This window comes from Apteryx rowi, unplaced genomic scaffold (assembly GCF_003343035.1).
Source record: "Apteryx rowi isolate R43461 unplaced genomic scaffold, aptRow1 scaffold_153, whole genome shotgun sequence".
Lineage (NCBI taxonomy): Eukaryota > Metazoa > Chordata > Aves > Apterygiformes > Apterygidae > Apteryx > Apteryx rowi.
This window is the reverse complement of record NW_020447786.1, coordinates 1,042,582-1,069,333: the sequence shown is the minus strand read 5'-3', so window position 1 is coordinate 1,069,333 and position 26,752 is coordinate 1,042,582. Positions and strand designations below refer to the sequence as shown.

The following is a 26,752-nucleotide window of genomic DNA, read 5'->3' as shown; positions in this document are numbered from 1 at the left end:
CCCCCCCCGGTCTGGAAAGATTCAAAAACACTTTGATATTCTGCAGACTGTCCAACTGTGTTTTTGTTTAATCTGTGATAGGGTAAGTTGGGCTCTTATGTGTTATTTTTATTCTTGTGTGTTGTGTTATATGTTGTTTTTATGAAATTATCAGGTATTGGTATTGTTGGACTAAACTGCGATGTTCGAATGTAGTAGGAGTCAATGAAATTGTGCTGCACAGATCTGAACCTAGAATTTGGCCTGCAAAACTAGGTTATTTTTCTTTTGAAGTGTTAGTGGAAAGGCGGGGATAAAATGGCATCTAACATCAGTTTCAATGCTAACTGTTTTGCTTATTTCAGTATCCTACAGCTTCAATCTTTACCTTTTTAGCTATCAGAGATTAAAAGTTGTGGGATTTTTTTTAGAGGCAAAATATTACTCATATATGGTATTCTGGTTTTGAATCAAAAGAACTGTTTGGGGGATTTTTTTCCCCTGAGTTTGAAGTAGAAATACTCATTTTGTGTGTGTGTGTGTATATATATATATATTTATATATATATATTTTATATATTTTCATATATATATATATATTTTTTAACTGTGCTAGTCTTTAGCCTGGTTTGCAAAGGCAAAAGACAATTATATTCTTGTTTTTTTTCCCCAAAAACCTTCATTCCTCTCCTGCTTCTGGAACTTCCGGACCTGCTGATAAATTTTAATTCGATTTGAAAGAGAGGTGAAAGTATCAAATAACTAAATTTTGTGAGGACTTGTGTCTGGGAATGAGCCAAACTGGTGCCCATGTGGAGGGAAAGGCAAGAAAAACTGGTTCATTAGGTGTTTTTTTGCCCAGCTGGCTGCTTTTGCTTGGCACATGCATCCCTCCAAAGTAGACACAACACATGTTGTCTCTTGCCTGGTGGGTGTGTGATGGGAAACATGAGGGTTATTGCAATTGGGAGAGGAAGGAAGTTATTTCAAAGGAAGACATATAATCACTTGAGGTCATATCTCTCTACAGAGTAGCATTGCTTGGCTTAGTGCTGTCCAAAATTGATTAATCCTAGACTGCAGAAGTCTGGCAAAGTTATGGTATTGGTTTCTTCAAATAACTTTACCTTACTCTCTCTCTTCACTGGAAGTTGCAAGCAGTTATTCCAGACTGGGTGAACCTTTGTCCCCCCTCTGCAAATAAAACCAGGGAATTATGGCTGTGGTGGTTCTATATCTTTATTATATTAAATAGAGCCTCTTAAAGCAAATGAATCCTGTCTTTAAAAACAAAGATAGAAATAGTTTAGCTATGTTGTAAATAGCTTGGTAATTTGGAGTTTGGAGAGAGAATGCTGCTTTATACGCTGGCAGAATACTGTATTGTGTTTTCAAGTTGGTCTTTGATTAAAAAGTGTTAATTTTTCCTTTTAGCCAGCAGCTGCAACAGCTAGTGTTACTACAGTTACTGCTGTAAAGCCTTCGAGTACTGGAACACCTGTAAAACTTCCAGTTACAGGACCACCTGCACAATCGATCTCCCAAAAGGCAGTCTCTGTGAAAGCAGAGGGCACAACAGTAGCACAGACCAACACTTCTGCAGTAAGAAAAAAAGTTTTTAATTAAAAATTAACATTCTCTATATTCATCAGAGGTTGGACAGCCAATGCAAGATCTAACAATCTTTTTATTTCCATACTAGGAAATTCTAGAGAATGTGAAGAAATGCAAGAATTTTCTTGCTACACTAATAAAACTGGCATCTAGTGGACCTCAAGCCCCTGAAATGGGGCAGAATGTGAAGAATCTGGTGCAAAATCTATTGGTGAGATTTTCTTTAAACAAAGTCTGTGTCATTTGTGTATCAATTTGTGACATACTGACTTTCTCTTAGTTTTGTTCCTTGTCTTTCTGCTTATATGTCATTCTTTAAAGAGATTGATTTAAAGAGCTTGATTTTGGGCAGAATACACCTGACCCTCTAAGTCTTACCTTATAACATGCATTTTAACTGGATACCATACTTTCCTGCCTGCCCCCCCATTCCTATTTATTTTATGCATGCAGATAATTGATAATAGAAGGAACYGATGGTGTGTTCACAGTTTATGGGTCTGAGCTGCTTTTTTCACATGAGTGTGGTTTTGCGTCAGGGTAAAACCCTTCCCATTCAGGAGGTTGTAGTGCAGTGCTGAGTCCAAACTACTGTCGTGCTCTAAGACAGAGCTGACTTAAAAGTTGATAGTTTGAAGCTTCAGTGAAGCAAGCATGATATTATCTGTGTCTTTATATAATGTGATGGAGAGAATAAGTTGGTGGCTGCCAACCTCTGTGATGCCTTCTAGTGCTGTACCGCAGCCCCAGCTGGATTTTCTTGCTAGTGTTTTCTCCTACTACTACTTCTTCTTGACATTCGACCCCTGCTGCTCTTTTGTTGATCCAACTTAGCCAAAGGCTATGTGCTGCAAGAGGGAGATGACTTTGCTGGTGGTATGGAGGGACTGGTTGGTTTCTTTTTCAGTGTAGAAAAGTGCATTGCAGACAAAGAGATGTTACCTCAGAGAGCAGATTGTCTTAAGATACAGCCTTGCAGAAATATGCTGTCCTCCTCCTCCTCCTCCTCTTCTGCCTTCATGTAACTGCTGTATTATACACCTTGCTTCTCTTGGACAATATTAGAATTATTCCTGCTTGTGCTTAGAGTACTTTTTTTTTTTTTTAAGAACAGTCCTTATCAGACATACATCATTGAGTTGTGCATTTGTTTGCTTTTTGCAGTACTTTTTAAAAAGCTACTCTTCTAGCATTCACTATGTGTGTGTTTGTGATATAAATGCAAAGTAAATTAATGTTTTGTATGCATGAGGGAAACAAGTAATGGCAGCTGTGAAGTAAAATGGTCCTTAAGGTAATATTTTATGAAGTGGGTGTCAAGCACCTTGTATGCACTGATGTAGTGTACCAGATCACTGCATCTGTATCAGTGAGTTTGTAGACCTCAGTGACCTGTGTCCACACCTCAGTGAGACAAAACAGGCAGCAGGTCAAATGACTAGATAGAGCTGCAGCACATTTGGCAGTTTATGAATATATAGTCCTTAAACACCCTGTTCTGAATGCATTGCTCTTTGGAACAGTGATTCTAAAGGAGAATATGGGTGAAAGGAAGAATTTCTTTGCAGAATGAGAGATTCTCGCTAGGGTCTCTCCTGCTTGTGTTTCTGTACCTTCTTGAAGGAGGTAGTGTTCTTGGTGACCCTGTGGCAGTAGCCAAGTGGCAATAACCTTAAACTCTTATTGATTTAATAACATATAGTCTCAGCCCCACCATTGTCCTCCTTTGGTGGGTGAGAATGGGATCAGTATCTGGGGTTATCTCCCACCTAGTCCAGGTGCTATGGTACTAATGTTTGTGAATAAGGAGATTGCAGTCTGGGGTGGTTTCCTAACCCTCCCAAACCACTGAATAGGTATTTGTGTTGGGGCAGAGGACAAAGCATTAAGGAAGAAGATGGTACTCTGCAGTCTGAGGACTGTTGCCTTAATGGTATGCAAAAGTGATCCGGTTTGTTTTCTTCTGCTTTAGAAAGAAGGTGTTAAGTATTCTGCTTTATTATGCCATTTATGCATTAGACTAAATTGTTTTACAAAAATTACATGAGTTGTCTCTTGTCTCCTGATCTCTTCACATTTTGATGTTTATGTAGATAACTACTTTTACAGTAAAAAGTTCTCTTGTGTTGGATTTTAAGTATTTCTGCATAAGAATGAAGGATCAGTGAAGGATCTTCAAAAGGATCAGTGTTACTTATGATTTATTTTTTTTCTAACTTCACTTCAGTGAATGGGCATTTGAGCAATTATCCAACTACTTGTAGTTGAAGAAAGGAATTTTATTCTTTAATACTGTATCTGAATTACAACATCATTCTGTCCTAAAACCTTTTGGTTAAAAATATGGGAAGGAAAAAATGTCTCAGATTACTGAAACTGAACAACTTCATGATAATGTAAACTTCCATGAATTGTTGATACACCTGGAAAAATAAATGATAGATTCGTACTTAGTAACTTGTCACTATAATTATGCTTTCTTCTTAGGAAGCAAAAATTGAACCAGAAGAATTTACAAAAAAGCTATATATAGAACTCAAGTCTTCTCCACAACCATATCTAGTACCTTTTCTCAAGGTAAGTGTTTGATTGTGGATATATAGTATTCAGTGAGGGTAGCAGGACCAGAAGGGAAAAGGAAAGGAGTGGAGGAGTATTCAAATAGTTATTTGTTCAAATTGGTTGAGGAAATCATGCCTAAACTTGTCCTTTGTGACCGCAGCTCTTGGAAAGATGGAGATATGTTGGTGTGGCATTTCAGAGGAGTAATTTTATCTGCATTCACAAGTTGGAGACTAATACCATTACTGGAGTCTACTTTTTTGGAATCTGGTCCACCTTACAGTAGCAGTAGAGCAGCTGCAGTAAAATGACCTCTTACTTTCTCATCAAAACTGCAGCTATTCTAAATTCTAATACCTAACTGGACTTCAGAGGCATATAATGCTTATAAACACAGCTTATGAAATATTTAAGCTTAAATACTAGCTTTATGTAGCTTCTTTAGTTGTTTTCTGGTTTGTGCTTAACTGTAGGCAGGAAGAAAACACCCACCTCCCCAGAAAGCGTCTGACAGGACTTCTGCAACTTAAAAAATAATAATAATAAAAAAAAATTAAAAACACCACAGTATAACCGTACCTCCATTCAAGCAAATAATCATGTAAATAAAAAATGCTGTCCTAACTTTTTAAATCACATGGTAGAATGGGATTTATTGACAATCAAAATAAAAATGAGCATCTTTCTCATGCAGCAAGCTGTAAATCCCAGTAAGAACATGGAAAATTAGTCATATTTATGTAAGTGCTATGCATACTATACTCTTTGACTTGATGGATCTGTGCTTTTCCTTGCTGTACAATATAGGCAGTGTAGAATCAAGAATGGTGAAGTGGTAAAGCTGGGACAGTTTCTCTGGAGTTTGTCCTCTTTCTTTGTACTTTACCATACATATAACACTGCGTGTTACCACATGTTAAGATTACTGTAGATGACTGATTGTAATCTGTTCAAGTATGGGATGATTTTTTTTTGTTTTGTTACAATGGCAGCCTTCTAAATGCTTTGCCAGTAGTTTGTCAAGAATTGAGAGTACTAGTCTTCTCTGCAGTACTTGATGAAAAGTTTTGCTATTGGTCACCTTTTGAATCTCTATCTAATTCCTTAGAGACTTCTTAAATGTCCATACAGAAGCTAAGAGTACAAGCCTTTCAGCAACTGATTTGCACTGTAACAGTCTATTGTAGTTCAGGTTTTCACATCAGTTTCTAGAATAGCCTGTGGAACAACTGTAATACAGGTAGCTCTGTTACCTGTGGACAGTTTTATTGTGGCTGCAGAATGACCAGGCTGTGAATACAGTCAGTGTGACTGAAAAGGCTTTTTTTGGTTCTGCACAGTCTCAGCTCTACTAACTGCCGCAACAAGCTTGACTTAAAGTAGTGTAGCTGCATTCTGCAGGGCCCTGGATAATGAATCCTAGGGGACAAAAGCTGGCTGCATGTGCATGGGGCCCTCTCAGGTGCCACTGCAGTGCCACCACAGCACAGATGAACCTCAGTAGCTTTGCTGAGACCTAGCCTAAATCTGGTCCCCCTACCTGGCGCTAATAAGCCCTGATAGACCCAGACTAATTCCTGCAAAGGAGTCCAAGGGCTAGGCTTGCTGCACTACACTTGCTAATGCTTTGGGTTCCCAAAGATTTATTAGTTCAGGCATAGTGCTGTCCTCATATATTCATGTAAGTTCTCTGCCAGAGTTAGTAAGTGATCCTGCAATGTGTATTACTGATATATATGGTGCAAAGACCTTGAGGCAGTTCCACAGGAGTTAGGTCAGATTCATCAGCCTGCGTCAGACCTGGGCTGGCACCACGCAGAGCTGCTGCATGTTTCTCTTGCTGCATGCTGCTAGGTACTGGTTTGATCTAGGCTATTCCACTGTGGGGAGTATCCATGCTCCTGTAATCCCTGATAATGTAGTGTACAACAGAGAGAGCGCGTCTTAACGATGAAGTACTAGACTTCAAAAACATTGTTCAGACGCTGTCATGATGGAAGTTAGCTGAATTGATAGTGTTACCCATTCTTTAAAATGTCCTGTATAATGGCTGTTTTTGTCCAAAATACTTTAAGAATCTGCAGGCAATATAGACCAGACTTAATTGATACGTAACTCTGGGCAGCTGTGATAAGACTGAGTGCAGAATAAAGCCCAACTTCCTGAATGCTTCTCTTTGCTATGTGAATTGACAATTCACTTCTAGCCAGCAAAGTAGAACTCTAGGGAGGACCCTAGAGTTGCCCTAAAGTTACCTAAAGTTTGCTTGTCTTTGAGACACAGGTTTTTGGTGAAGTCGTTGCATATATTTTTTTCTCTTCCAATAGCTGGAAAAGAACAGTGACTTTGGCTGTAAAGCCTACTTGATATTTTTAAAATCTGTGCTGGATGCTTTTGGTCAATATATTGCATGAGGAAAGCAAGTAGCTTTTTAAAGGAAATGAAAGATAAATGTGCCATAGAAAGTCCAGATACGCAAATTAAGTGGGCAAATGATTTGCTCACTTAACATATTGGCACGTAAGATAACATGTTCCTTTTGCTTGAAGTCCAGAGCAACAGCATTTTATGCTGGAGACTCTTACAAACATGAACACTTTTCTGTCAATTTTTGAAGTTCAGGGAATATACTGGTAGCTACAGAAATGATTTCCCCTGGTTCTGAGCCTTACAGATTTTCTCCTTGACTATTTACAGTCTGTTAAAGGGCTTGAAGACTATTCTGTTCATTGACCTTCTCAAACATAGTTGTAATAAAAATGAGAAGTTGCCAGATAACCTAACTAATGTTCTCCTGATGCTGAGAACTTGCTTGACTTAAGTTGTGCTGCTCCAACTACATATCTGTCTATTATTAAAGTGGTATCCCCCCCTAGTGTAGATACAGCTGTATTGGTATAGAAGTGCTTGTATCTTTAGAGCTTGTTTCTGACTTTATTGGATAATTTTTAGTTCTCTATCAGAGAACCTCTCTGGAATAAACACAGCTGTTATGATATAGCATTTGGGGGGTAGAGGTGGGGGGGGCGGGAAAACAAAAATGAATTTCTGAGGTAGTAGTTGAGATGGTTTCAATCTGGAATTTATGTTCCAGAATAAGACTATCTAATCAAAAGAATAAAATTTCTCTATAGATAGGATTTGCTCCACATAGTGAAGCTATGGTGACTATTGACCTTTGCTCAGTCTGTGTTAGTGAATCTTGTGGTCTTCACTATACCTTATCTTTATCAATTTAAGAGTACCTATGTTTGTTCTATGAATTCTAGCAAAATTTTTTGTTTGGAATAACCAATTTATTGTCTCATGGAAAAAAATTAATTGGGAGGTGAGGAACGGGGATTCAGTTGCTGATGTAGCATTTAATTTTATAAAAGACTTATGTTCAGTGTGGTGCGTGTGTATGTGTGTGTTTGTTTTTTTCTTCTCTCTCCTAGAAAAGCATGCTTGCCTTACGGCAGTTAATGCCCAATGCTCAGAGCTTTATCCAGCAATGCATGCAGCAGCCAGTTCCAAATCAAGAAGCTGTTTCAACTTGTACCTCTGCAGCACCAACACCTTTTGTAGCAGTGGCAACCTCAGCAGTAGCAACAACTTCTCTTCCAGCTATAAAACCAGTGTCTGCAACAGTCGCAGCCTCTCCAGTTATAAAACCAGTCCTTTCCAGTGCGTCGGTGACAGCCTCTTTGCAAGCTGTGAAACCCATTCTTGCCTCTTCAGTGGTGACAGCCTCTCTTCGGCCTGCAAGTCCAGTCCTCACTACAACAGTAGCAACGTCAGGGCTCACTGCTATCCAAACTGTAAAGCCAGTCTTCACTTCTGCAGTAGCAACATCGTCTCTTCAACCTGTGAAGCCGGTGCTGGTCTCAACGGTGGCAACTTCTGCACCAACCCCTCTGCAGCCTTTGAAACCAGTCATTGGAACCCCAATCAGTATTAAAATCTCACAGCCAAACTCCATCGTTGCGCAGTCAGTTGGTACTCAGCAGGTGGTTAAAGTGAAACAGTTGGTAAGATGAATTCTTCTTCTCTGTAACGAGGCTTATTTGCTTTGACTCTATCAGTTTTCCAAGATGGTGCCAATTTGCATCTTAGCCTAAGAAACTGGTCTGTTGTGAGTTAACTAGTTGTCTATCATAGCTGACTAGTTATCTGTGCTTGATAAATGAACTGTAGCTTCATTACTTAATCTGAGACTAGTCTGCAGTCCTCTTGGCATTGTTGAAAGGTAACTGTCTTTCAGCAGATGTTACAGGTGACAATTATGGATGTTGAGCTCTTGCTAAAATGGTGAATCTAAAGCCAAACTGTAAGCTGAGTCCCTTGCAAGATGTGCTGACCACCATTCCACCAGACTAAGCATCCTGAATGTGATGGGAGGGAATCGGAGTTCTGATTCCTGGTATGCATACAGCTAGGCTAGACTGGCGTATGAAAGAAAAGGCAGGAAACGTTTGCATTAGAAAGAGAAATTGATGATGAGATGTTTACATTAATTACCATTAGATGTCCTGTTAGGGCTGTACCTCAGCTAGCTACTAGGGATTCTAGTCTCTTTAGCTTGATAGTTTCTATCCCAGATTTTTTGCAGGCATAATTGACTTGATATTTAGTGATACGGCTCTTGTTAACTAAAATGTATGAACTAGCTCAAGGTGCTTTCCAGAGCAGAGTGCTGACCTCCAAATTTACTAAGACGTGTTAATTATGAAGTCATCAAAACATGACCTTTCTCTATCAGGCCTCATTAGCTAACAAATTACTGGAGCAATAAACGTCTTATTAAAACAATAGCCTCAAAACCAGTGTTAATGTTACTTTTTCTTGGCACAGGATAACTTCTTACAAATGTTAGATACTAACCTGTTAGGCTCTGGAGAAGGAGTCTAACTACTATGGATCACAGGTATACCCAACATATTGTATAATATATTAAGTTTAGTTTACGGATGTTTGAAGTACTGAATAGTATCCTAGGTAACTGGTCTACCTGAGTAATGTTCTCAGGTTTATTGAGAGAATTTTCTCATCTTGACAGATAAAGAACTCTGCTTGAATAGGACTTCTTTATAAAGATTTGCTCCTTAAAATCAGGGGGAAATGTTAAACTTCCTCTGAAGCTAGATTTACTTTCCCCAAGTATAGTAGGGCATTTAATGTGTGAATTTCCTTTGTTTGGTTATTAGTAGTTTGGTTATTGCTATATCTAAATTTAACAATACTTAGACCTTGAGATCCTTTCAAAGTAGATAAGATGGATGTAATACAAGAATCATGCACTTGAAATAAAGAGCTTATTCTACCAGCTTTTTGCCTTTTCAGACCTGCTTAAAAAGAACAAAGCACTGAACTGTATGGGGAAAAAGGGCTTTTTTTAAGTGTGGGTTTGTATGAAATAACTTTAGCAAAGTTGTTATTGAGAGTATGCACTAATGAACTTCAATAGTAGCCAGAGCCAAACTGGAAAAGGAGTCGCTACCATTACTGTCTTTAAGGACTAACTTTGAAATTACAGCCAGAAGAAAATGAGGACTCTTTAAATTGTATATGGGCTGGAGAGCAGTCTGGCTGTACAGTAAGCCATGTAATCCAGGGGAGAGGTTGACCATCTGTACAAATAGATGAGGAAGCTTAACTCTGCGCTGGGGAATTGAGATGCTTCTTGAATACGATATTAGTGAACTCATGAAATGACTTTTGTCTCCTCCACAACTGCAGTGTGGCAACTGAATGCAATTTTTCTTCTCTGTACCTTACAAACAATAAATTGTATACAAAACACTTTATTTTCATTTGGGTGGATCCCAGACATATTGATTAAAATATTTGCTCTTGCAAATAGCTGTTTAAGTTTGGTCTTGGATGAAGTTGAAGGGCTGAGTTTAACACTTAGCAGCTTGGCCATATCAGGAGCTTGGCGTTTGTTCTGGCAACTTATTAGCCTAATGGGCAAGCTAGTAGAAGTTGGGTGCATCTTGTAGGGCTTTCCCAATGCCTTTCCTTTTAAAAAGCAGAGACTGTTCCCTCCACCTTGATGAAAACAAATCCAGGAGCTAACCTCCCTAAATAAGATTCCTGCTGCCAGCTGAAAGGAGCTGCATGCCAGCTGTGCAAATTTGTCCATACAATGCTGCCAGCATTTTTTCCCTTTTTTCCAGCCCTCCAGGTTGTCTGATGCCATACACTCCCTCTGCGTGCCTGCTTCTAATTTGTCTCTAGTGCTTGAGGAATGTGAAGCAAATATCTTCTGTGCTTTCATATACCAGCTCTACTGTAAAGTTGATGATGCTTAAGAATGCAACACTGATGTCTTTTCGTGTCAAAACCGTGGTGTGAGTGATGTAACACAGAACTGTTTCTTTTCTGCAGTAAAATTACCAAAATTCAGGGTTTGTATGGTGGACATTAAGGGAGCTGTTCTTAAGGAATGCTATTGGGATTGGATTCAGCATCTCTACTGAGCTGCAGGTTGCTTCCCTGGCAGCTGCAGATTCTGAATGGTTTCCTCCCACCTCATTTAAAGGTGTTGGCTTAGGAAGCTTTGTCTTGGAAAAATAGCTTGTCTTGCTGTAGTATTGGTTTGTCTCTTGTTAAAGCATGATAAATAAGACTTACCTAACCAAGCCCTAGCTTTTAATGGTGAGAAAGCCGCTATGAAATTGACTTCACGCTGAGCATAAAGAGTGATAGTTTTACAGTCTAGTCTCTGCAATTATCAGTGGGAGACACTCACTGGATACTGCTAGTGACTGAAGCAAGGGGTGAAGTCCTTGTGCTGTTCCAGCCACTTGTTCTCAGTGAATTGTTATGCAATGCTGAATCCCCTGAGAGCTGAACTTTCTTCAGCAGAGATTCTTCTGATCTCTCTGGCCATGTTCTCACATCAGGGCACCTCAGGCAAAGTATGATGGTTCTTGAGAGAACTATCAAGTGGTCACTTGCTTTGAAACCCTACACTTAGCATATGATGCAAAATTAGAATCACAAATCATGCACAGTAACAATCTAAAACAAAGTTGGTTTCATGTAGGTAACAGGTGGTTTGGTCACTTTATTTTACATGAGCCTCATAACTTTGTTGTGAAGACCAGAGAATTATGTGCTTGACTAGATGTCTTCAAGTAAATTGAAACCATTTCATTAGGGAATATCAGATTTTTCATCTAAACAATAAGTCTTCACAGGGTGGAAACTTGTTTATTATTCTCAACTTCAGCTTTCAGCTCCTGTTTTTGAAACTTAATAGGCTTTTTTCCCTTAGAACAAAGATCTCTCATATTGAGATTTCACAAGGAAAAGCTTTTCCTGTAACTGTGACTTTCTTATCATTCTTACTAATAATTGTTTGGCTTCCCAAAACAGAGTCCTTTTTTGGGGTGTATACCAAACTATACTGTAATCTCAGTCTTTCAAAAGAGTCTGCATTTTGTCCTGGATGTATGCTTTTGTACTTGACTAACAAGGCTTAGTTCATGAAGCAATCCTGCTTGTAGAATATAATGATACTTTAACTATCTCTCAGCTAATCTGCTAGCTTTGCTTTATGAATGTATAACAGATTCAAGTAAAGCTAATCAGAATTTGAGACAATGCTGTCAGATGCATGTTGCTTTACAGTTTTTTTTTTAAACTTAGCGTATCAGTGCTTTTTATTCTGATGTCTCTGTCAACCTACTTAATGGGGCACAAAAGAACCATCCCTTTTCTTTATTACTTCTTGTTGCTAACCTGAAGAAAAGAGGCAATAGTTCTTTTTTAGATCTTCCCCCCACCCCCCAAGTATTAGGAAGTGCTGGAATCATTGTCAAAATCTCTAGGATTGCCTTCTTCTGTTGCAAATTCTAAGGACTTTCAGCTTTTGTTAGCCTAGCAGGTAGAATGGCAAACGGAAATAAGCTTTACTGCCAACACATCCTTTCAGTTTCTGGTTGATTTAATCTCCTCGATTACTTTACTTCTTTCCCAATCTCTACCTAGGCTATTGATTTTACATTCCTTGTCTCTGTTCTTTTGTTGTCTGCCACACCTTAATCTTGAATGCTTATTTTCTTTCCTGCGTTATTTCAGTTCTTTGCATGCTGAAGATGAAGTATTATTTTTCACTGGCTGTAGGGAAGATCTCTGGGTGCCTGTCAGTATGGATGTTGGCAGATCCTGTGAGTAGTTTGTCCAAATTGGTTGGTGATTTGGTAATTATCTGAATGTATAAATTGTGCCCTAAAGTTATTTTCAACTTCAGACACGTGGAAGCTGAATCTTTAAGAAAGATCAAATTTAGTCTTGGTGAAAACAAATAGAAGCAAATGTTAGTGTCCACACTGCTTCTAGTTGAAGTGCTATGTGTGTGTGAGATTTGATCTCTCTGTCCACAGTTGGTGTCCATATTCTGGAAGTTATTTTCTCTGTATATAAAACTTGGGGATCTAGATCTTAAGTTTTTTTCTCAAGAACTGTATGCTTTTGTTTAGTTTTCAGACATCAACTTCAGCTAAGTCGTTCTATATTACTGCTGCTATGCCAAACCATGATATAATTAGCAGATTGATAACTAGAGGGTGTAATCTTAAAATTTTCATACACAAAAGCACCTCTATTTTGTGAATGGGTGACACTTATGCTGATAGTGTTCAGTGATAAATCTGAAGCTAGATGACAAAAGGAGACAGACTAATTTTTTGAAGTATAATAAATATGTCAATGCCTTTAAATTGAATACTGTTGCTGTGCAAGTACTTTCTAGACTTTCTGAAGTAACAATAAAGGATTTGAGGAAAACATGGTTTCTTGATCCTGAAAATTCCTTTGTATTGGCTTTTTGCCTCTAAACAACTAGGATTCAATCTGAAGGTGCTGATAATTTTGTGCTTTGGTAGAAGGATGCTAGTATCTATTATGGTCTAGTTCTTTCTGCTGCTTGTAATCAAGAATTTTTCCAAAGGATGTATTAAAATCTGCAGCCCACATTTCACTAGGTTAGGAGGGGTAGAGATAAAGCGTTTTAGGGATACTGTTAACTTCATTACTTTCTTGCATTTTAATTGCTCTCCCTGAAGAGGAAGAAATAGTATTTATGAGCTGTGCCTGTGGATCTGTCTTATGATGACATCCTGCTGTCTGGTTTTGTTTCTTTCAAGAACCTCTTTAAACAAAACTATCAAACCCCCTCCTTTACCCTTCACCAGTGTACTGATATTTTTGTGTAGTGGCTGTGCTTGGTATAGGTGTTGCTAGTAAGTATTTCACATTCCTTTTAACTGATGTGTTCAAGCTTACTTTTGCTTTACACTTTCAAACTAAGCATTTCTGTTTACAATTGGTCTTGCAGCTCCAAAAATACCCTAGTAACTTCATTGTGCATATTCGTAATTTAATTTGTGACAGAAAAAGGATTGCATACAGGATTTTAACTATGTGCATGTGTTTTAAGAAACTGTATGTGATACCTACCCTTCTGAACTTGCTGTCAGGCAGATTCAATTTTCAATTGATAGTCTGTTAGACAAGACTTTTACCAAGAGGAAAGCCTGTTAGCGTAATGGATTATGTAGTATTCAATGAAACTTCTGATATAACTATGAATAGAGAGTAGGGGTGGAATGTCTGTTGGAGCGCTCTGAACAAGCTGGAACTTTAAGCTCACCACCAGTTGTTAAGATTTGTTTCTTGACATGAAGTCAAAAAACATGCCTTTTTTGTTTTGTTTTTGAGTGGGCTGTTTGTTATAAACTGAAAGCTAGACATGCATGCGTGCCCTGCAGCACTTCTGGCTGAATGAACATGTTGATACTATCTACTTCTCTGTATATTTAGCTCTTCTCACTCTTGATATTGGATATTCTACTTTCAGGTAGTCCAGCAACCATCAGGATCCGTTGTAAAACAAGTATCCACACTCCCACAACCCTCAACACTGACCTTCCAGATGTCTTCTGAAAAAAGGATGCCACTGAATACACTTGTTCAAACTAACCAGTTTCCTGCAGGTACAGCTGAACTTTTTTAATGGAGAATTGAGGGGACTGCTGAGGTACAGAAGTATGCATAAGTAGTTGGCAGATTATAGGAATGTAAGAAGGTGCTTATTTATCAGAAGCAACCAGTTGTGTGTGATAAATTGAGTATCTGTACTGGCTGCTTGGAGTTCTGATGAGAATCTCCTTTAGTACAATGTCCACTTCTGTTACCTGTTAAGAACATGTCACTCAAAAGTGACATGAGAGTAAGCTCATTGCAGTAAGCTTTCTTTGAACAGTGGTACTTTTGAGTGTCACTTCATGAGGCTTAGCTCTTCCTTCAGGAGGTCCAGGTTAATTGTATGATGCAAGTTTTATCTCTGTTAGCTGGTTCTGGCTGATATGTGTAACCTTTCACCGATCAGCACAGAGGAGGGAGCTTTGCTCAGAGTATAGCTGTTTTGGCCATACAGAACATGTGGAATGTAGTACTCTTGAGTATCTGATTTTCAAATGGACCTAATTAGTTGCTACTGAGTCTGCAGCAGCCTTTGTGAAATGTATGAACTGATTAAACAGTTGTCTAGCATTCTGCTTTCTACTGTGGTATGTTCTTTTTTGTTTGTTTGGTTTGTTTTAGGTTCCATTCTGAAACAAATTACCCTGCCAGGAAATAAAATTCTGTCGCTTCAAGCATCTCCTGTTCAGAAAAATAAAATAAAAGAAAATGGAACAACATCCTTCAGGTAAAAATAAACAATATCAAAAGTTTTCTATAGGAAGGAACAAAAGGAACAGACAGCAAGTATAGAGATGAGAACAGAGCCTAAATAAAAATAACTTTTTTTAAAAGACTTGTTTATGATGGGGGTGTTTATCTTGTAATACTAACTGGCAAGGGAGAACCTAGAAACTTGGACCTCGTAGCAGATCTTAATTATTCTTAATATAGCAAAACTGTCCTGATGAGTTAGTTTACATTGTGCTATTTCCAGAGTGAGAGTATACACACAGTGTGCTTCAATATGTATCAGTTCTTCAGTTGCAGAGGAGGCATATTGATCTTGATTGTGTGAGTACTATTAACTAATCTAAAGCAATACTATCTTGTACTGAAAGCTCTCTGTAGGATGAAAGCAGATACAGCCTCTGCTTTTTACAGACAGATGGATAGTGCTGAGCTGTAATTTGGACTGGTTGGTAACCTGTTAAAAGCTCTGTGCTGTATTACAAAATCCTTTATTAGCTCTTCTTGGAAGCTTGTTCCTGTAGGTGGAGGTGAATGTCTCTGACTACACCTCTAATTGTTGCTTCTGGCATACTCTCTAGGCCTTTACATTACAAGAATACTTCAAGCTTTTAGTTCTGGTAGCTGATTAACTTTTCACGAGGAGAAATGATTTTATATCTCTGACATCTAATGTTGGAACAGAAGTGCAGATTACCATAAGCATTAGTGGTCCTATGACCTTAAGGCAAACTTGAAGTTAGTCTTCCAGGGGTAAAAGATCAAAAAGTGACACCTCTGTCTTGCTGATCAGTTGACATCTCATCTCTTAAAAGCCACAACTTCATGTGTACTGATGAAGACAGAACTGTTGTTGTTTATAGTAACATACAGTGTACACTGAACACTTAAAACATTGGTAGCCAGAAGCTGGAACAAAAAGCTAATGTTAAAGATAGAGCTCTGTTTTCTCTCTCAAGCTCTTATGAAATGTATCTTCAGAATATAACTTGGAATGTAATTTTTTATAGTGATGTTTGGAAAAAAAAATCACTTTATAATTATCAGCATTAAAAAAGCAACCTTTGAAAAAGAAATTTTTCTCTGACCTTCTAGTCAGTATATGCCAATTCTGGTATATGAAAAAAGGGCTTGAATTCTTGAACTTTCAAGTTCTATGCACAGCTATTTAGAACAGCTCTTACTACACTTTGATCTCAGGTGGGTTTCTGCTCTTACTTTTAGATTATGATTTTCCTAGTAGCTTAAGTCACTGAGAACTCGGGTTTGAAATATCTGTTTAACTTTGAAAGTCTAGTCAAAATTTTACAAGCCTGTCTGTTTTATAGGTCTGTGTTAAGAATAATGACATTATGTAACTCTTGTAAGCTTTTTGTCTCTGATAGTGCCTCTTTGGATACATCTCTGATAATGTTCTTCTACTCTCTGGTATGACCAAACATTCAGACTTTAAAAACTGCATACGACAATCTTCATATAACTGAACTTGGGCAGCATGCACCTAAACTTTTGATTTCCCTGGATCAAGTATCTGTGTTCTCCAAGCAGATCTAGTGCTACATAGGCTTAATTTGGCCCAGACAATAGGCATGCTCCAGTAGGCTGTGAAGTGGCTTGCTCTCTTCTATCCTTGATGAATTATACTCCCAGCACAGCTGTTTGTTATGATCTGTGATCCATCAACCAGGTGAAGAGAAGCACCACGGCCCCCTTTCAGGCTTTGTTCACTAGGGGCAGAGAGCATGTCTTGTGATTGTGGTGATTGTACATGTGATGCTTGAAGCTGTGGCCTCTCCTCACAGAATATCATCAAGCCTGACTCTCTTTGCCATTGTGTTAGGTTAGGATTTGGGAACATAATACTCATCAAACTGTGCTTAATGAGCTGCAGTTTTGCTTTGTTTGCTACTGAATGATTTTGTTGTTGTTGTTGTTAAGGATGAGTAATAGGGAAAAAAAAAGTGAACACTTCATCAATTAAAAAATCCTGCTAGAAATCAGAAGACTTCAACTAAGCTTGGGTGTAGTTGGTATTCGATTGTCCTGTGGAACCTATTGTAAAAGGTCGGTCTGCTTTAAAAACCTCAGGATTCTATAAGTATATGTTAGAGTCCTCTGGAAAAATTAATATGCAAATGGAACAGAGTTGTCCTCAAAAGTGCGTATAATTCTGATTTGTGCATATTGTCTGGAAAGTACCAGAAACATCAGCTGCCAGACAAACAGAAGTAGTGATACAGCAGAGCACAGAACATCTAGAACATCTGGCTAGCTGTTCCTCCTGTCTCATGCTGGTCTGGAGCGCTCCATTGGAATTGTTTAGTCCCATTTAGTTGTTTGTGGCAGCACTACAGAGGTTTGGATTAAGCATACTTTTCCAGTTTTCCCTCTTTCTGTTGTATAAAATGGAGTAAAATAGAAGATGGATTCAGAAGAAAACATGTGCATTGTTCAAACACCAGAGGGTGCCACAGACTCACTTTTCAACCAGTACAGTCAGATTCATATAAAGAGGTATATCTGCATTGCTTGGGTTTCTTTTCCAGTTGATTGTACTGTTTGAATGTCAGATCTGATTTCATACAGAGTAACTCTGAGAACTATGTGTTCTGCTTTTCCCTTTATCCTGATAAGCTTATATCACTAAAGACTTAAAACGGTTACTGATTCTTGTTTGTTTTTTTTTTTTTCCTGGATGTGACATGAACTAATGTAAAAGCATTAAAGGAACTGCTGTATAAGAGGGGCTTTGCAGAGAGATTCCTGAAAATGAAAGCAAGTCGGTATCCAGCTGACTGACAGTATCCATACATTTGCACACATACTCTGAAATATTTTAAACTTTATTAATAGAATATTTTAATAGCTAATGCTAAATATACAGTACCTTACTAAAAGTGACTGAGGTGTCTTTGAACAGCAAGAAAAGACAACTAGCAAAAGTACAAACTTAACATGGCTTCTGAAACTTCTGTTAATCTCTAGTGAACACCACATCTAAGGAAATGTAGCAATGATTTCTTTGGGTTAAGTAAAATAAGTGCAGCATTGTTTTCCTAGGTACAAATTAATCTTTCATCAGGACTGGTGACTCAGTGACGTAATGCAATCTCATGTCCCACAGTGAAGAAGTTAGAATCTGTCTTTAAGCAGCACAGATAGATGTCTATGTATAAGCTCTGTACATGTGTACTCACACAGGAGAAACCATGTGATTGGAAATAAAGAAAACAGTAACTTGATAAAGGCTAGTTTTAGAGAACTGAAATTTCTGTCGGTAGAAAGTGGAAAGTGGATGAAAATACAGAAGGGAAGTTTACTTTCTTGTGCATTCAGAGTGTGTGGCCAGATGAAAAGCTGAAATGACTTAAACTGAAGTACTATGACATTTTACCTGGGGTGCAAGCATCTTTACTGAGAGAAAGAGTCCATAAACAGCTCTGTCAGGGTAGTGTCAGGTTTCAGACTCTGCCGCTCTGATAGCTTGTGATGTATGTTCTTGTTGCTAGTTATGCTGCTTTTGTAATCTCCTTTATCAGCAGATCCATGAGAGTCATTGCACTACAGTGGGATTCTTGTTTGCCACCACCAAAGACTTTTCCATAGTATTGGTGGTCATTAAGGGGAGGAAACTGGAGTGTACTTGTGAAGATCAATTAGCACTCAATTATCATGCACGGAAGCTTCATTTACACACTTCTTGAAAGATTAGGATTTCTATTAGGCTGATAGAGTATGAATATATGCTTAAATTGAATTGTTCAGTTGCTTGTTGTGATGGCATAGGAGGGGAGAAACTTTCTTATGGTGGTGACTTCAGCTTTAAATACTAACAGTGGTCATTTAACTGTTCTGACAATCTTGGGATTTAATGCTTTTCTTAAAATAATAAATTTGGGGCACAAGCCTAGTCAGGAAGTTTAGTCTAGTTAGACTTAATGAATGAAGCTGGCTTGAGAATCTGTTGGGTCTCCTTTTCCCTAAACAAATTATGTAGAAGCTGCCTAGCCATGAGAGTAGAAAAATGAAAGGCAGGAGTAGTGTAAAATAGGATTCTTTTCTTAGTCATACATCTCTTCAGAAGTGTACGGGAGAAGATGAGTGCTATAGGAGCCTATTAAAGCCCTAACAAGAAAATGTATCTATAGTTAAAATAACAACTTTCATGTGACTTTGGAATATGACTCAAACCCTTTTGTCGTAACTTCAGCTTATACCTACTGCCAGCCAGAAGTCAGCCAAGAGATCCCATTTTCACCTGAGAATGACAAGTATCTGACCTACCCCTGGTTCAAGAGTTAGGCCATACAGTATTTTCTGAAGATAAGTTTGCCAAACCTTCTCACAGTTCCTCTCCAGTGTTTTGGGGGTTTTTCTTTTTTGTTTGTTTTGAAAATCAAAGCTTCAGATTGAGTGCTTCCACTTGTCTATATAAATATTGCAAACATCGATTCTGGATTGGTCCTAAACTCTTGAACCTACCAGAGGACCTTTGTCATTTTGTGAAGCATTAAGGCTTTCTCTTGATGATCTAAACTTGTATCTGAAAATTGCTTGAATTGTTTAGCTGCAGAAGTTCCACAAAAACTTTTCCAATACAAGATTCATTCAGTATTTTAACTTAAATGATCTTTTTTAAAAAAAAAAAAAAGCTGAGACATACAAGCTGTTTGCTTAATTTGAGCTTACCATAATTTTAGTTAGGGCTATCATAAGTCAGACTAAGTATTTCAGACATGAGTGTTTATTTTCAATGTTCAATCTAAAACTGCTACAACAGAATCTAGCTAGCACAGAAATATTAAGACTAGAACTCTGCTGCTGCTCCTTGGAGGTATAGCATCCTCTCTGCTAACTAGGTAAGTACTGTATAGTAGAACCGATTTAAAGAGCAAGGTCTGTGATGGTTTTTTAGTGTACTAGACAAGGAGCATTTGTCTCTTATTTTTAAGGGAACTCAGTAAAAGAAAAATGAAAGACAAGTTTAAGCTAATACACTTGTTCTGAAAACTTTTGGCAGTCAAATACAGGTCTCATTTAGCAATTGAGCTTTTTTATAGTATGAGTCAATATTCCTCTTCACTCATCATTTAGTGCTGCCTGATGAATTGCAACTTTAGAACATCTCAGTTAATCTGTGACTTTCTGTGGACTCGGCAATGAGCCATTGACTTTTTTGCCTTCTGAATATTGTTGCCAATAAAATCCTACTGTTGTAAGAGTAGCGGTGGGGGAGGGAGAGCACATATAAGGAATAAACAATCCCAGTTTACTTCAATCCTTGGTTTCCAAACTTGCTTAAAATTTCACTTCTAATATTTCCTCTCCTATAAAGGATTTGCGTGCCTAGTATCTGAGGCATTGGTTAAGCCAAATGATAAGAGGCACTTCCCTGCACTGTGAAAGATTTTAGGGGACTTCTTTCCCTGTCCATTCCTACACTTAATGTGTATTGTATAGAGGTAACCTCCAAGGTATGTGAATGTGGCTGTTTGATAAAATAGTCTTTTTCTTTGTGTTCATTCTGAATGAAGCGTAACATGTTGTTTTTCTCTTTAGTAAAGATGAAGATGACATAAATGATGTGACTTCTATGGCTGGGGTCAGTCTTAACGAGGAGAATGCATGCATTTTGGCAACAAATAGTGAACTCATTGGTACAGTGATGCGTTCATGTGCAGATGAACCTTTTCTCTCCTCAGAAGCTCTTCAGAAGAAGATCCTGAGCATAGGTGAGAACAAATAAGTAACTAATATGTATGGATGTAGTATTTTCTTGTCCATCAGCCAGCCTATGGTCCTTAAAGAAGAAGGAGCCATTAAGATCTACCACCTTGACTCATGACCATTCTATGCTAAGTTTTTGCTTGATCTTCCAAGATGAGTGCTCTATTTATTTGTTTTTTTTTATTTTTTTACGTGGAAACAGTCTGAAACGCAACCAGAAAAAGAGAAACTAGTGCTACTTTTACATGTGAGAAGTATGTGAGCAACTTACTACTCTTCAATCTAATGCTGTTGTACAGTGCAACACATCAACAGCCATATAAATGTTAGTGTCAAAGTCTTAAGTCTGCTCTTCTATTTCTGCAGCTCCTGATCAGACATGTAAAAGCTGCCCCATGCTATGAAAGGCAGTTTAGCATTCCTCAGCCTATTCAGGTTTATGTACACTGTAGACCAATGTTACAGATCCTTCCTACATGATTAGGAAAAGGTTTCATACTGCCAATACACACAGGGCAGATCTTTGTTTTTCACTCCCTCTATGGAAAAGTTTTTGACTGATTCTATACAAAAGAATTGTCAATGTTATTTTATCTATATTAGTGAATAATACTGTGAAATGTGTGGTCAGTGTCTGCGACTAAAATGTGATAGGAAGGTTTTTAGTATGTATCTATTCACTTGTTGGTTTCTGAGCAAAATTATAACAGTTGCTTGGCAATGTGGCATTATGTCAAAGCAGAGAGTATGTATTTGTACAGCACGTAACAGAATATGAGCACCGCGTTGGTTGGTACCACTGCCCGCTACAGCAAATTAGACGAATGTTGCTCAGCTCCTTGTTAATGTTCTCTGCCTGGTAGCTTGCCTTACTGTAACCATGAGCATTTATGGTTAAGCACTTGGGAAATGCTGCAGTACATATAGACAGTAATAATTCTGTTAAAATGGTCTAATTACAAGATCACGTGATGTTTCTGTCTCTAGTTCTATGTGCAACTTGTTTGTAGTCCAAGTTAAGCAGCTAGTCTGTGAAGAGCATGTAACATGCAAATGCTATCTGCTGCTTAAATACATCCCAAGCTCATTAGCCAAATGTGCCATGTGAGCTGTATAGAGTATAGTTCAGTGAAGTCAGTGTTGTGTTGCTAGTTGAAAAGGGAAAATACACATTGGAAGATACTTATTAGTGCCTAGAAGATTTTCTCAAAATTCAGTAGAGTTAACCATTATCCATTCAAAGCAGATATAAGAAAAATCTCTGAAGACTTGAAGAAAATGTACTTCTAGAATAATAGTCTGTTTTGTGATGTAATGACGGTTCAGTTAGATCGAAAGTATAAGACTGACTGTTTCATGACTCTCATGCTAGCTGTTCCGTGTTAATAATAAGATAGCTTTAGTTCATGTTGTAAATAAAGTGTTTTGATTGCAAGGAAAGGAATACTGTCAGGCAGTACACTAATTCAGAAAATAGCTTCTGTTCTTGAACTGAGAGCTCCATTTTGTTTAGGAAGTGTATATGGAGGGAGGTCTTGAGGGGGATGGGTCCTTTTTGTTGTTGTTTTGTTTTAAACTGACTTATTTCAGGTATTCTAATAGACTAGTGGAGAACTGCTGAGGAAGTTTTGAAAGGTGCTTGAGCAAAATTAACTTTGCACTGAGATAAAGCACAGCCTTAGACAGGGATCTTAATATTTACTGGGTGAGATCAAACTGTGGGAACATTTTGATCATATCTGGGATAATATCATAGATTCTTCCTGAGAGATTGCTATTCTAACTGAAAATGAATAATGAAGGCAAAATGCATAGGGGTGGAGTTTTTCTGCAGTGTACTGTTTATCCATTCTTAATACTCAGCTTGGCAATAAATACTAAAATGGATTTTAAGTGCATGCTGTATATTGCATCATAAAGTATTACAGCTACTGTAAGTGCAGCAAGGGGCAAGAAAATGAGCTGCTGCTAGGTACTGTGTATAAAGTCTGCAAAACGGCTGTCTGTCTACAAAAGAAAAGTCAGCGTTGTCTAGGTATCTTGGCTGGACTATGCTGAGAGATTGATTGTGTCAACCTCTAGAATGCTTCTCCATCGGCTGTCTGTGACTGTGAGAGGTTAACACCTAGCTCTGGGCATAGGGTCCAGACAGCTTTGCCCAGAGCTGTTGCCAGCCTTGACAGCAGCTGTTGAAGTGTAGAGAGGCAGCAGTGTGCGTTAGGGAACAGAGAGAGGAGTGGCAGCTGGAGAGAACAGGTTGAAGGTGATGGCGTGATGACCTCAGTTGGACTAGATCTGTATTTTCCAAGTTGCTACCTTGGGATTGTTGGGTCAGTCTGCCACATGCTTGTTGGTTGAGGTAGGTGAGAGGGGTCCTGCATCTGTATGCCTGGAGTGTGCTGCAAAAACCATCCCTGTTCATTGAATAAATGTCATGAGTTGTTAACAAGCACGGTGTCAAGCAGGGCAAAATGTAATTCTCTATTTTTTTTTAATTACTGAAATTAACAGAATATGGCACTAATTTCTACTGCTACCATTTCTTCCCCTCCCTGAACATGAAGCTTGATTTGTATTCTTATTAACTTTGTCCTATAAATGACCTTGCAAGGAGAGTGATTCTAGAGGCTAAGTGAAACAATGTCTATATTTTCTGAAGCTCCAGGCTAAGTTTTATTAATGTAATGTCTAAGATCTTTGAAGTTGTGACTTTACCAGGAAAATCATAATCTCCAAACCTTTATTCATAATGGGTATAACTTCCAGGGGGAACAGAATACCTACTGTGCTAATTATTTCAATTATCAGCTACTACTAAAACACGTAATGGATTTTCTCTGCTTCCACAGGTAAAAGGCATGACATTATGGAACTTAACTCTGATGTTGTGAACTTGATCTCCCATGCTACACAGGAGAGATTACGAGGGCTTCTAGAAAAGCTAACTGTAATTGCTCAGCACAGAATATCAACCCATAAGGTAAAGGAAATCATTAAGCAAGCTTTGCGCCGAAGTTTTCGTGCTTTGCAGCCTTGAAGATAAACTTCTTCCATGTATAGGCACATCATATATAATATGTACACTTTCAATATCTACCAAAAGGTGGTTTTGTCATAACTATTTATAGCCTCTAACTACAACTACTTCATATTTTCCTTTTAACTTGTTAGGCACTCTTAAAACCTAGAATACAAGTAAATGCATGCATTTCTCCTGTTCCATAGAAATGGTGATTGTAATGCAAAATCCCTGTCACCTGGTAGACRTAAAACTGTTTCTGAATGCTCTCTGTAATCAGCTCTGTGTTGAATAGGGACTGGCATTTTCTTTATGCATTTACTTTTAGTAGAGCTGCAATATTGGCTCAGTAGAAAGCCTTGGAAACTGAATGAGTCCTCACTTTTTTCAGTATCAAATTGTTTTAAAAAAAGAATTGGAAGTTAGAAATTAATTCTGTCGACTGTGCGAGTTTGTTATTTACAGAAACTTTATCCATACTTCCAGTATAACAGGAGCAACTGATGGGGTAGGAGTTCAACTCTTGAACAGACTCCTTGTAGCCTTTTGAATACAGGAGAAGCAATACTGAAGAACAGAAAATGTTTGGAAACCTCCAAGTATTTATAGTGATGTCTGGGGCAGCTGGGGTATGAAGAGGACATGGGAAGAAAAAAATACAATATAGAAAAAACATACAATTTTCTATGGAAAGTCTGTAAACTTGTACACATCCTGTGTTGTCCTCCCAAAGTGGGAGATCTGATAAAGCTCATGAACAGAAGTGAGGTGTAAGCTGCAATCTTGAGGAACTGCTAGGGCTTGGTGTCTTGCAAATGTCAAAGATAGCAAGGGGGTATTTTTGGACAGTGGGCTTTTGGTATGACTGATTTCTTTCTCATTGAACTAAAGCAATAGGAAAACTGATAGGTTTTGGACTGACTGATGTGCCAGAAGCAAAGATAGGAAGATTGTAAGGCTGCAACAAACTTTCTTTTTCTGTTTTCTCAAAAAAAAAAAAGCTGTAATGGTTGAAAATGAATATAATATCTTATAATACCATCTTTCCAGTAGGAAGATAGTATTACATCATAGAGGAATGTCCTATAGGATTGCACTTTCGGGTGGTCCCACATGAGTAATATTACTGTGATAGATTTCTAAAAGCTTGTGAGCATCTAACTTCAAGAGCACAACATAGTAGTGTTATAGAGCCCTATTATGTATTTATATAGCCCTCTATTCCATCTCACCCCAGTTCTTGCCCCTTCCCTCTTTTTCTCTCTGGGCTAATTTGCAGTATGGACTCCCATGTTTTTGAGACTTGTCCAAAGACTTTACAAGAGAATTGGATGGTTCCCCTATACTGATTTTTGTCTATACTGGTTTCATTACACACCCCCACACACCCCCACTCAGGAGACTCTTCTCTCTGGTTTGTTGAGCTCATGCTGAGCAGCTTTCACCTGATAGCCCTTAAGAGAGAAAGAATCTGCAGGGTAAAAGCCTACCAACATGTACATCCCTACTTTTGCCCTCTCTTGCTATATGTTAAAAGTTGAATAATGGGAAGTTACTAACTTCTATCTAAAACTGTCATGGTGGTCTTGCTATCCAAAGCAAGGAATAGGCTTTCAGACTGTTGTAAGCTGATGTCTGTGGTGCAGCCTTTGTTGCAATGCACTTATTTAGGGCTAGTAAGACCACAAAGGTGATTAGCTAGCTGGTTTTGTTCAACTGCATCTTCCCCTCTCCTATAATTTGGAGAACTGCTGAGGTAGAATATTCAGGTGACAGGTAGCATGATAGCCAAGAGCAGAGTTAATAATGACAATTGGACAAAACAGTGATTAAAAATGTTTTTGTGTGTGGATTCTGCATAACACAAGACAACTGTTTCATGTTCCTATGGTTAGGATTCATGAACGCATGGCTCATGGTATTGTGGTGTGTGGTGTTGCACATTTGCTGAAGGTGCAGGAGCAATAAAAAATGGAAACCCTAAATTGTACTGTGAATGTGGCAATATAGTGTGGCAGCTCCATAGCTACGTTTTGTGCTTACCCCTTAAAGCAAGGGGGTAAATCCTTTCAGACTGCCAGCCTACTTCCTCCCCTGCCTTCAGTCAAACTTCAGACTATTGAAGTAACTTATAAGAGGTTAAGAGATTTTTTTCTGTTTTTGATTTAGTTTAGGAATTGAATATAAATGGCCAAAGCCCAATAGGTTCTTCCATAATAGCTGAGCCTTTGTAACTGTTATCCATGCCCTCTGTCCACAGCAGTGTAGTTCAACATGACTTAAATTGTTCAGCTTATGTGGAAGAACTGTTAAGAGATTCTTCCAACTTTTGGCCTGGTGGACCGAGCTAGAATGAGCTTCCATATGCGTGATCTTTTTTCTTTGTGCCCCTGGACATGGGTTGCGCTCTTGGTGCTAAATGGCAACTGCCTTAGTCAGATTTCTGATTCATTTACAAATATGTGACAGTCTAGAAAGGAAATGACAAATCGGGGACAAGGCACACAGCTGCTTTTGAACTTGTTGCCAGATATTTTCTCACTAAAGATGTACCTGGGAATGCTTTGCAATTTAGTGCTGCATGTGTTTCAAATATGTGTAAACCTGAGGTTAAAATTTTGATACAAGTTGGCCAAACTGTAGAGTGCATCTGTGGAGATGTCTTGAGCATGTGGATTTCTTTGGAGAAGAAGAAAAAGTGTGGAGGAAGGAATTTCATGACAAGATTGCATAGATGCACTAGTATGCTATTGTTGTATGGAAATAATCGCTTCTTTCAAGATAGTGAAAAATCTTTTTTTTTTTCCTTTCACTTTCAGTGAATTCCAGATTAAATTTAGTTCAGTTAAAGTAAATTTTTTAAACTGTTAGTTACACAAGTTCAGTCTTAGCACATGAAAATCTAAGCATGCTCTCTGTATAGTGGCTACTTGCTTTATCAGTAACTTAAATTCTGTACTCAGTTACATTTACGTAACTTCAGTTTTCACTGGGATTGTACTGTTGTAGCTGGGGACAGTTTGGCCTTATAAAAGGAAGCTAAGTTATAAGGACAAAATCTGAATCCAGCTTGCTCCCTCATAACTGTTATGGCTGTGAATTATAAACAGGTGCAAAACATAATTTTTTCAGTCTAAGCAATTACAATGC

General features: G+C 38.2%; 1 protein-coding gene across 1 annotated transcript in view; it reads left to right on the top strand.

Moving 5' to 3' along the window:
• TAF4B (TATA-box binding protein associated factor 4b) overlaps positions 1 to 26,752 on the top strand; it is a 52,196-nt gene that overhangs the window by 9,114 nt on the left and 16,330 nt on the right. The window contains exons 3-10 of the mRNA XM_026059173.1: positions 1,414 to 1,581; positions 1,682 to 1,804; positions 4,081 to 4,170; positions 7,593 to 8,165; positions 14,003 to 14,138; positions 14,749 to 14,854; positions 20,416 to 20,588; positions 23,433 to 23,563. Coding sequence (XP_025914958.1) covers positions 1,414 to 1,581; positions 1,682 to 1,804; positions 4,081 to 4,170; positions 7,593 to 8,165; positions 14,003 to 14,138; positions 14,749 to 14,854; positions 20,416 to 20,588; positions 23,433 to 23,563 — 1,500 coding nt within the window. The remainder of the gene's footprint in view (positions 1 to 1,413; positions 1,582 to 1,681; positions 1,805 to 4,080; positions 4,171 to 7,592; positions 8,166 to 14,002; positions 14,139 to 14,748; positions 14,855 to 20,415; positions 20,589 to 23,432; positions 23,564 to 26,752) is intronic.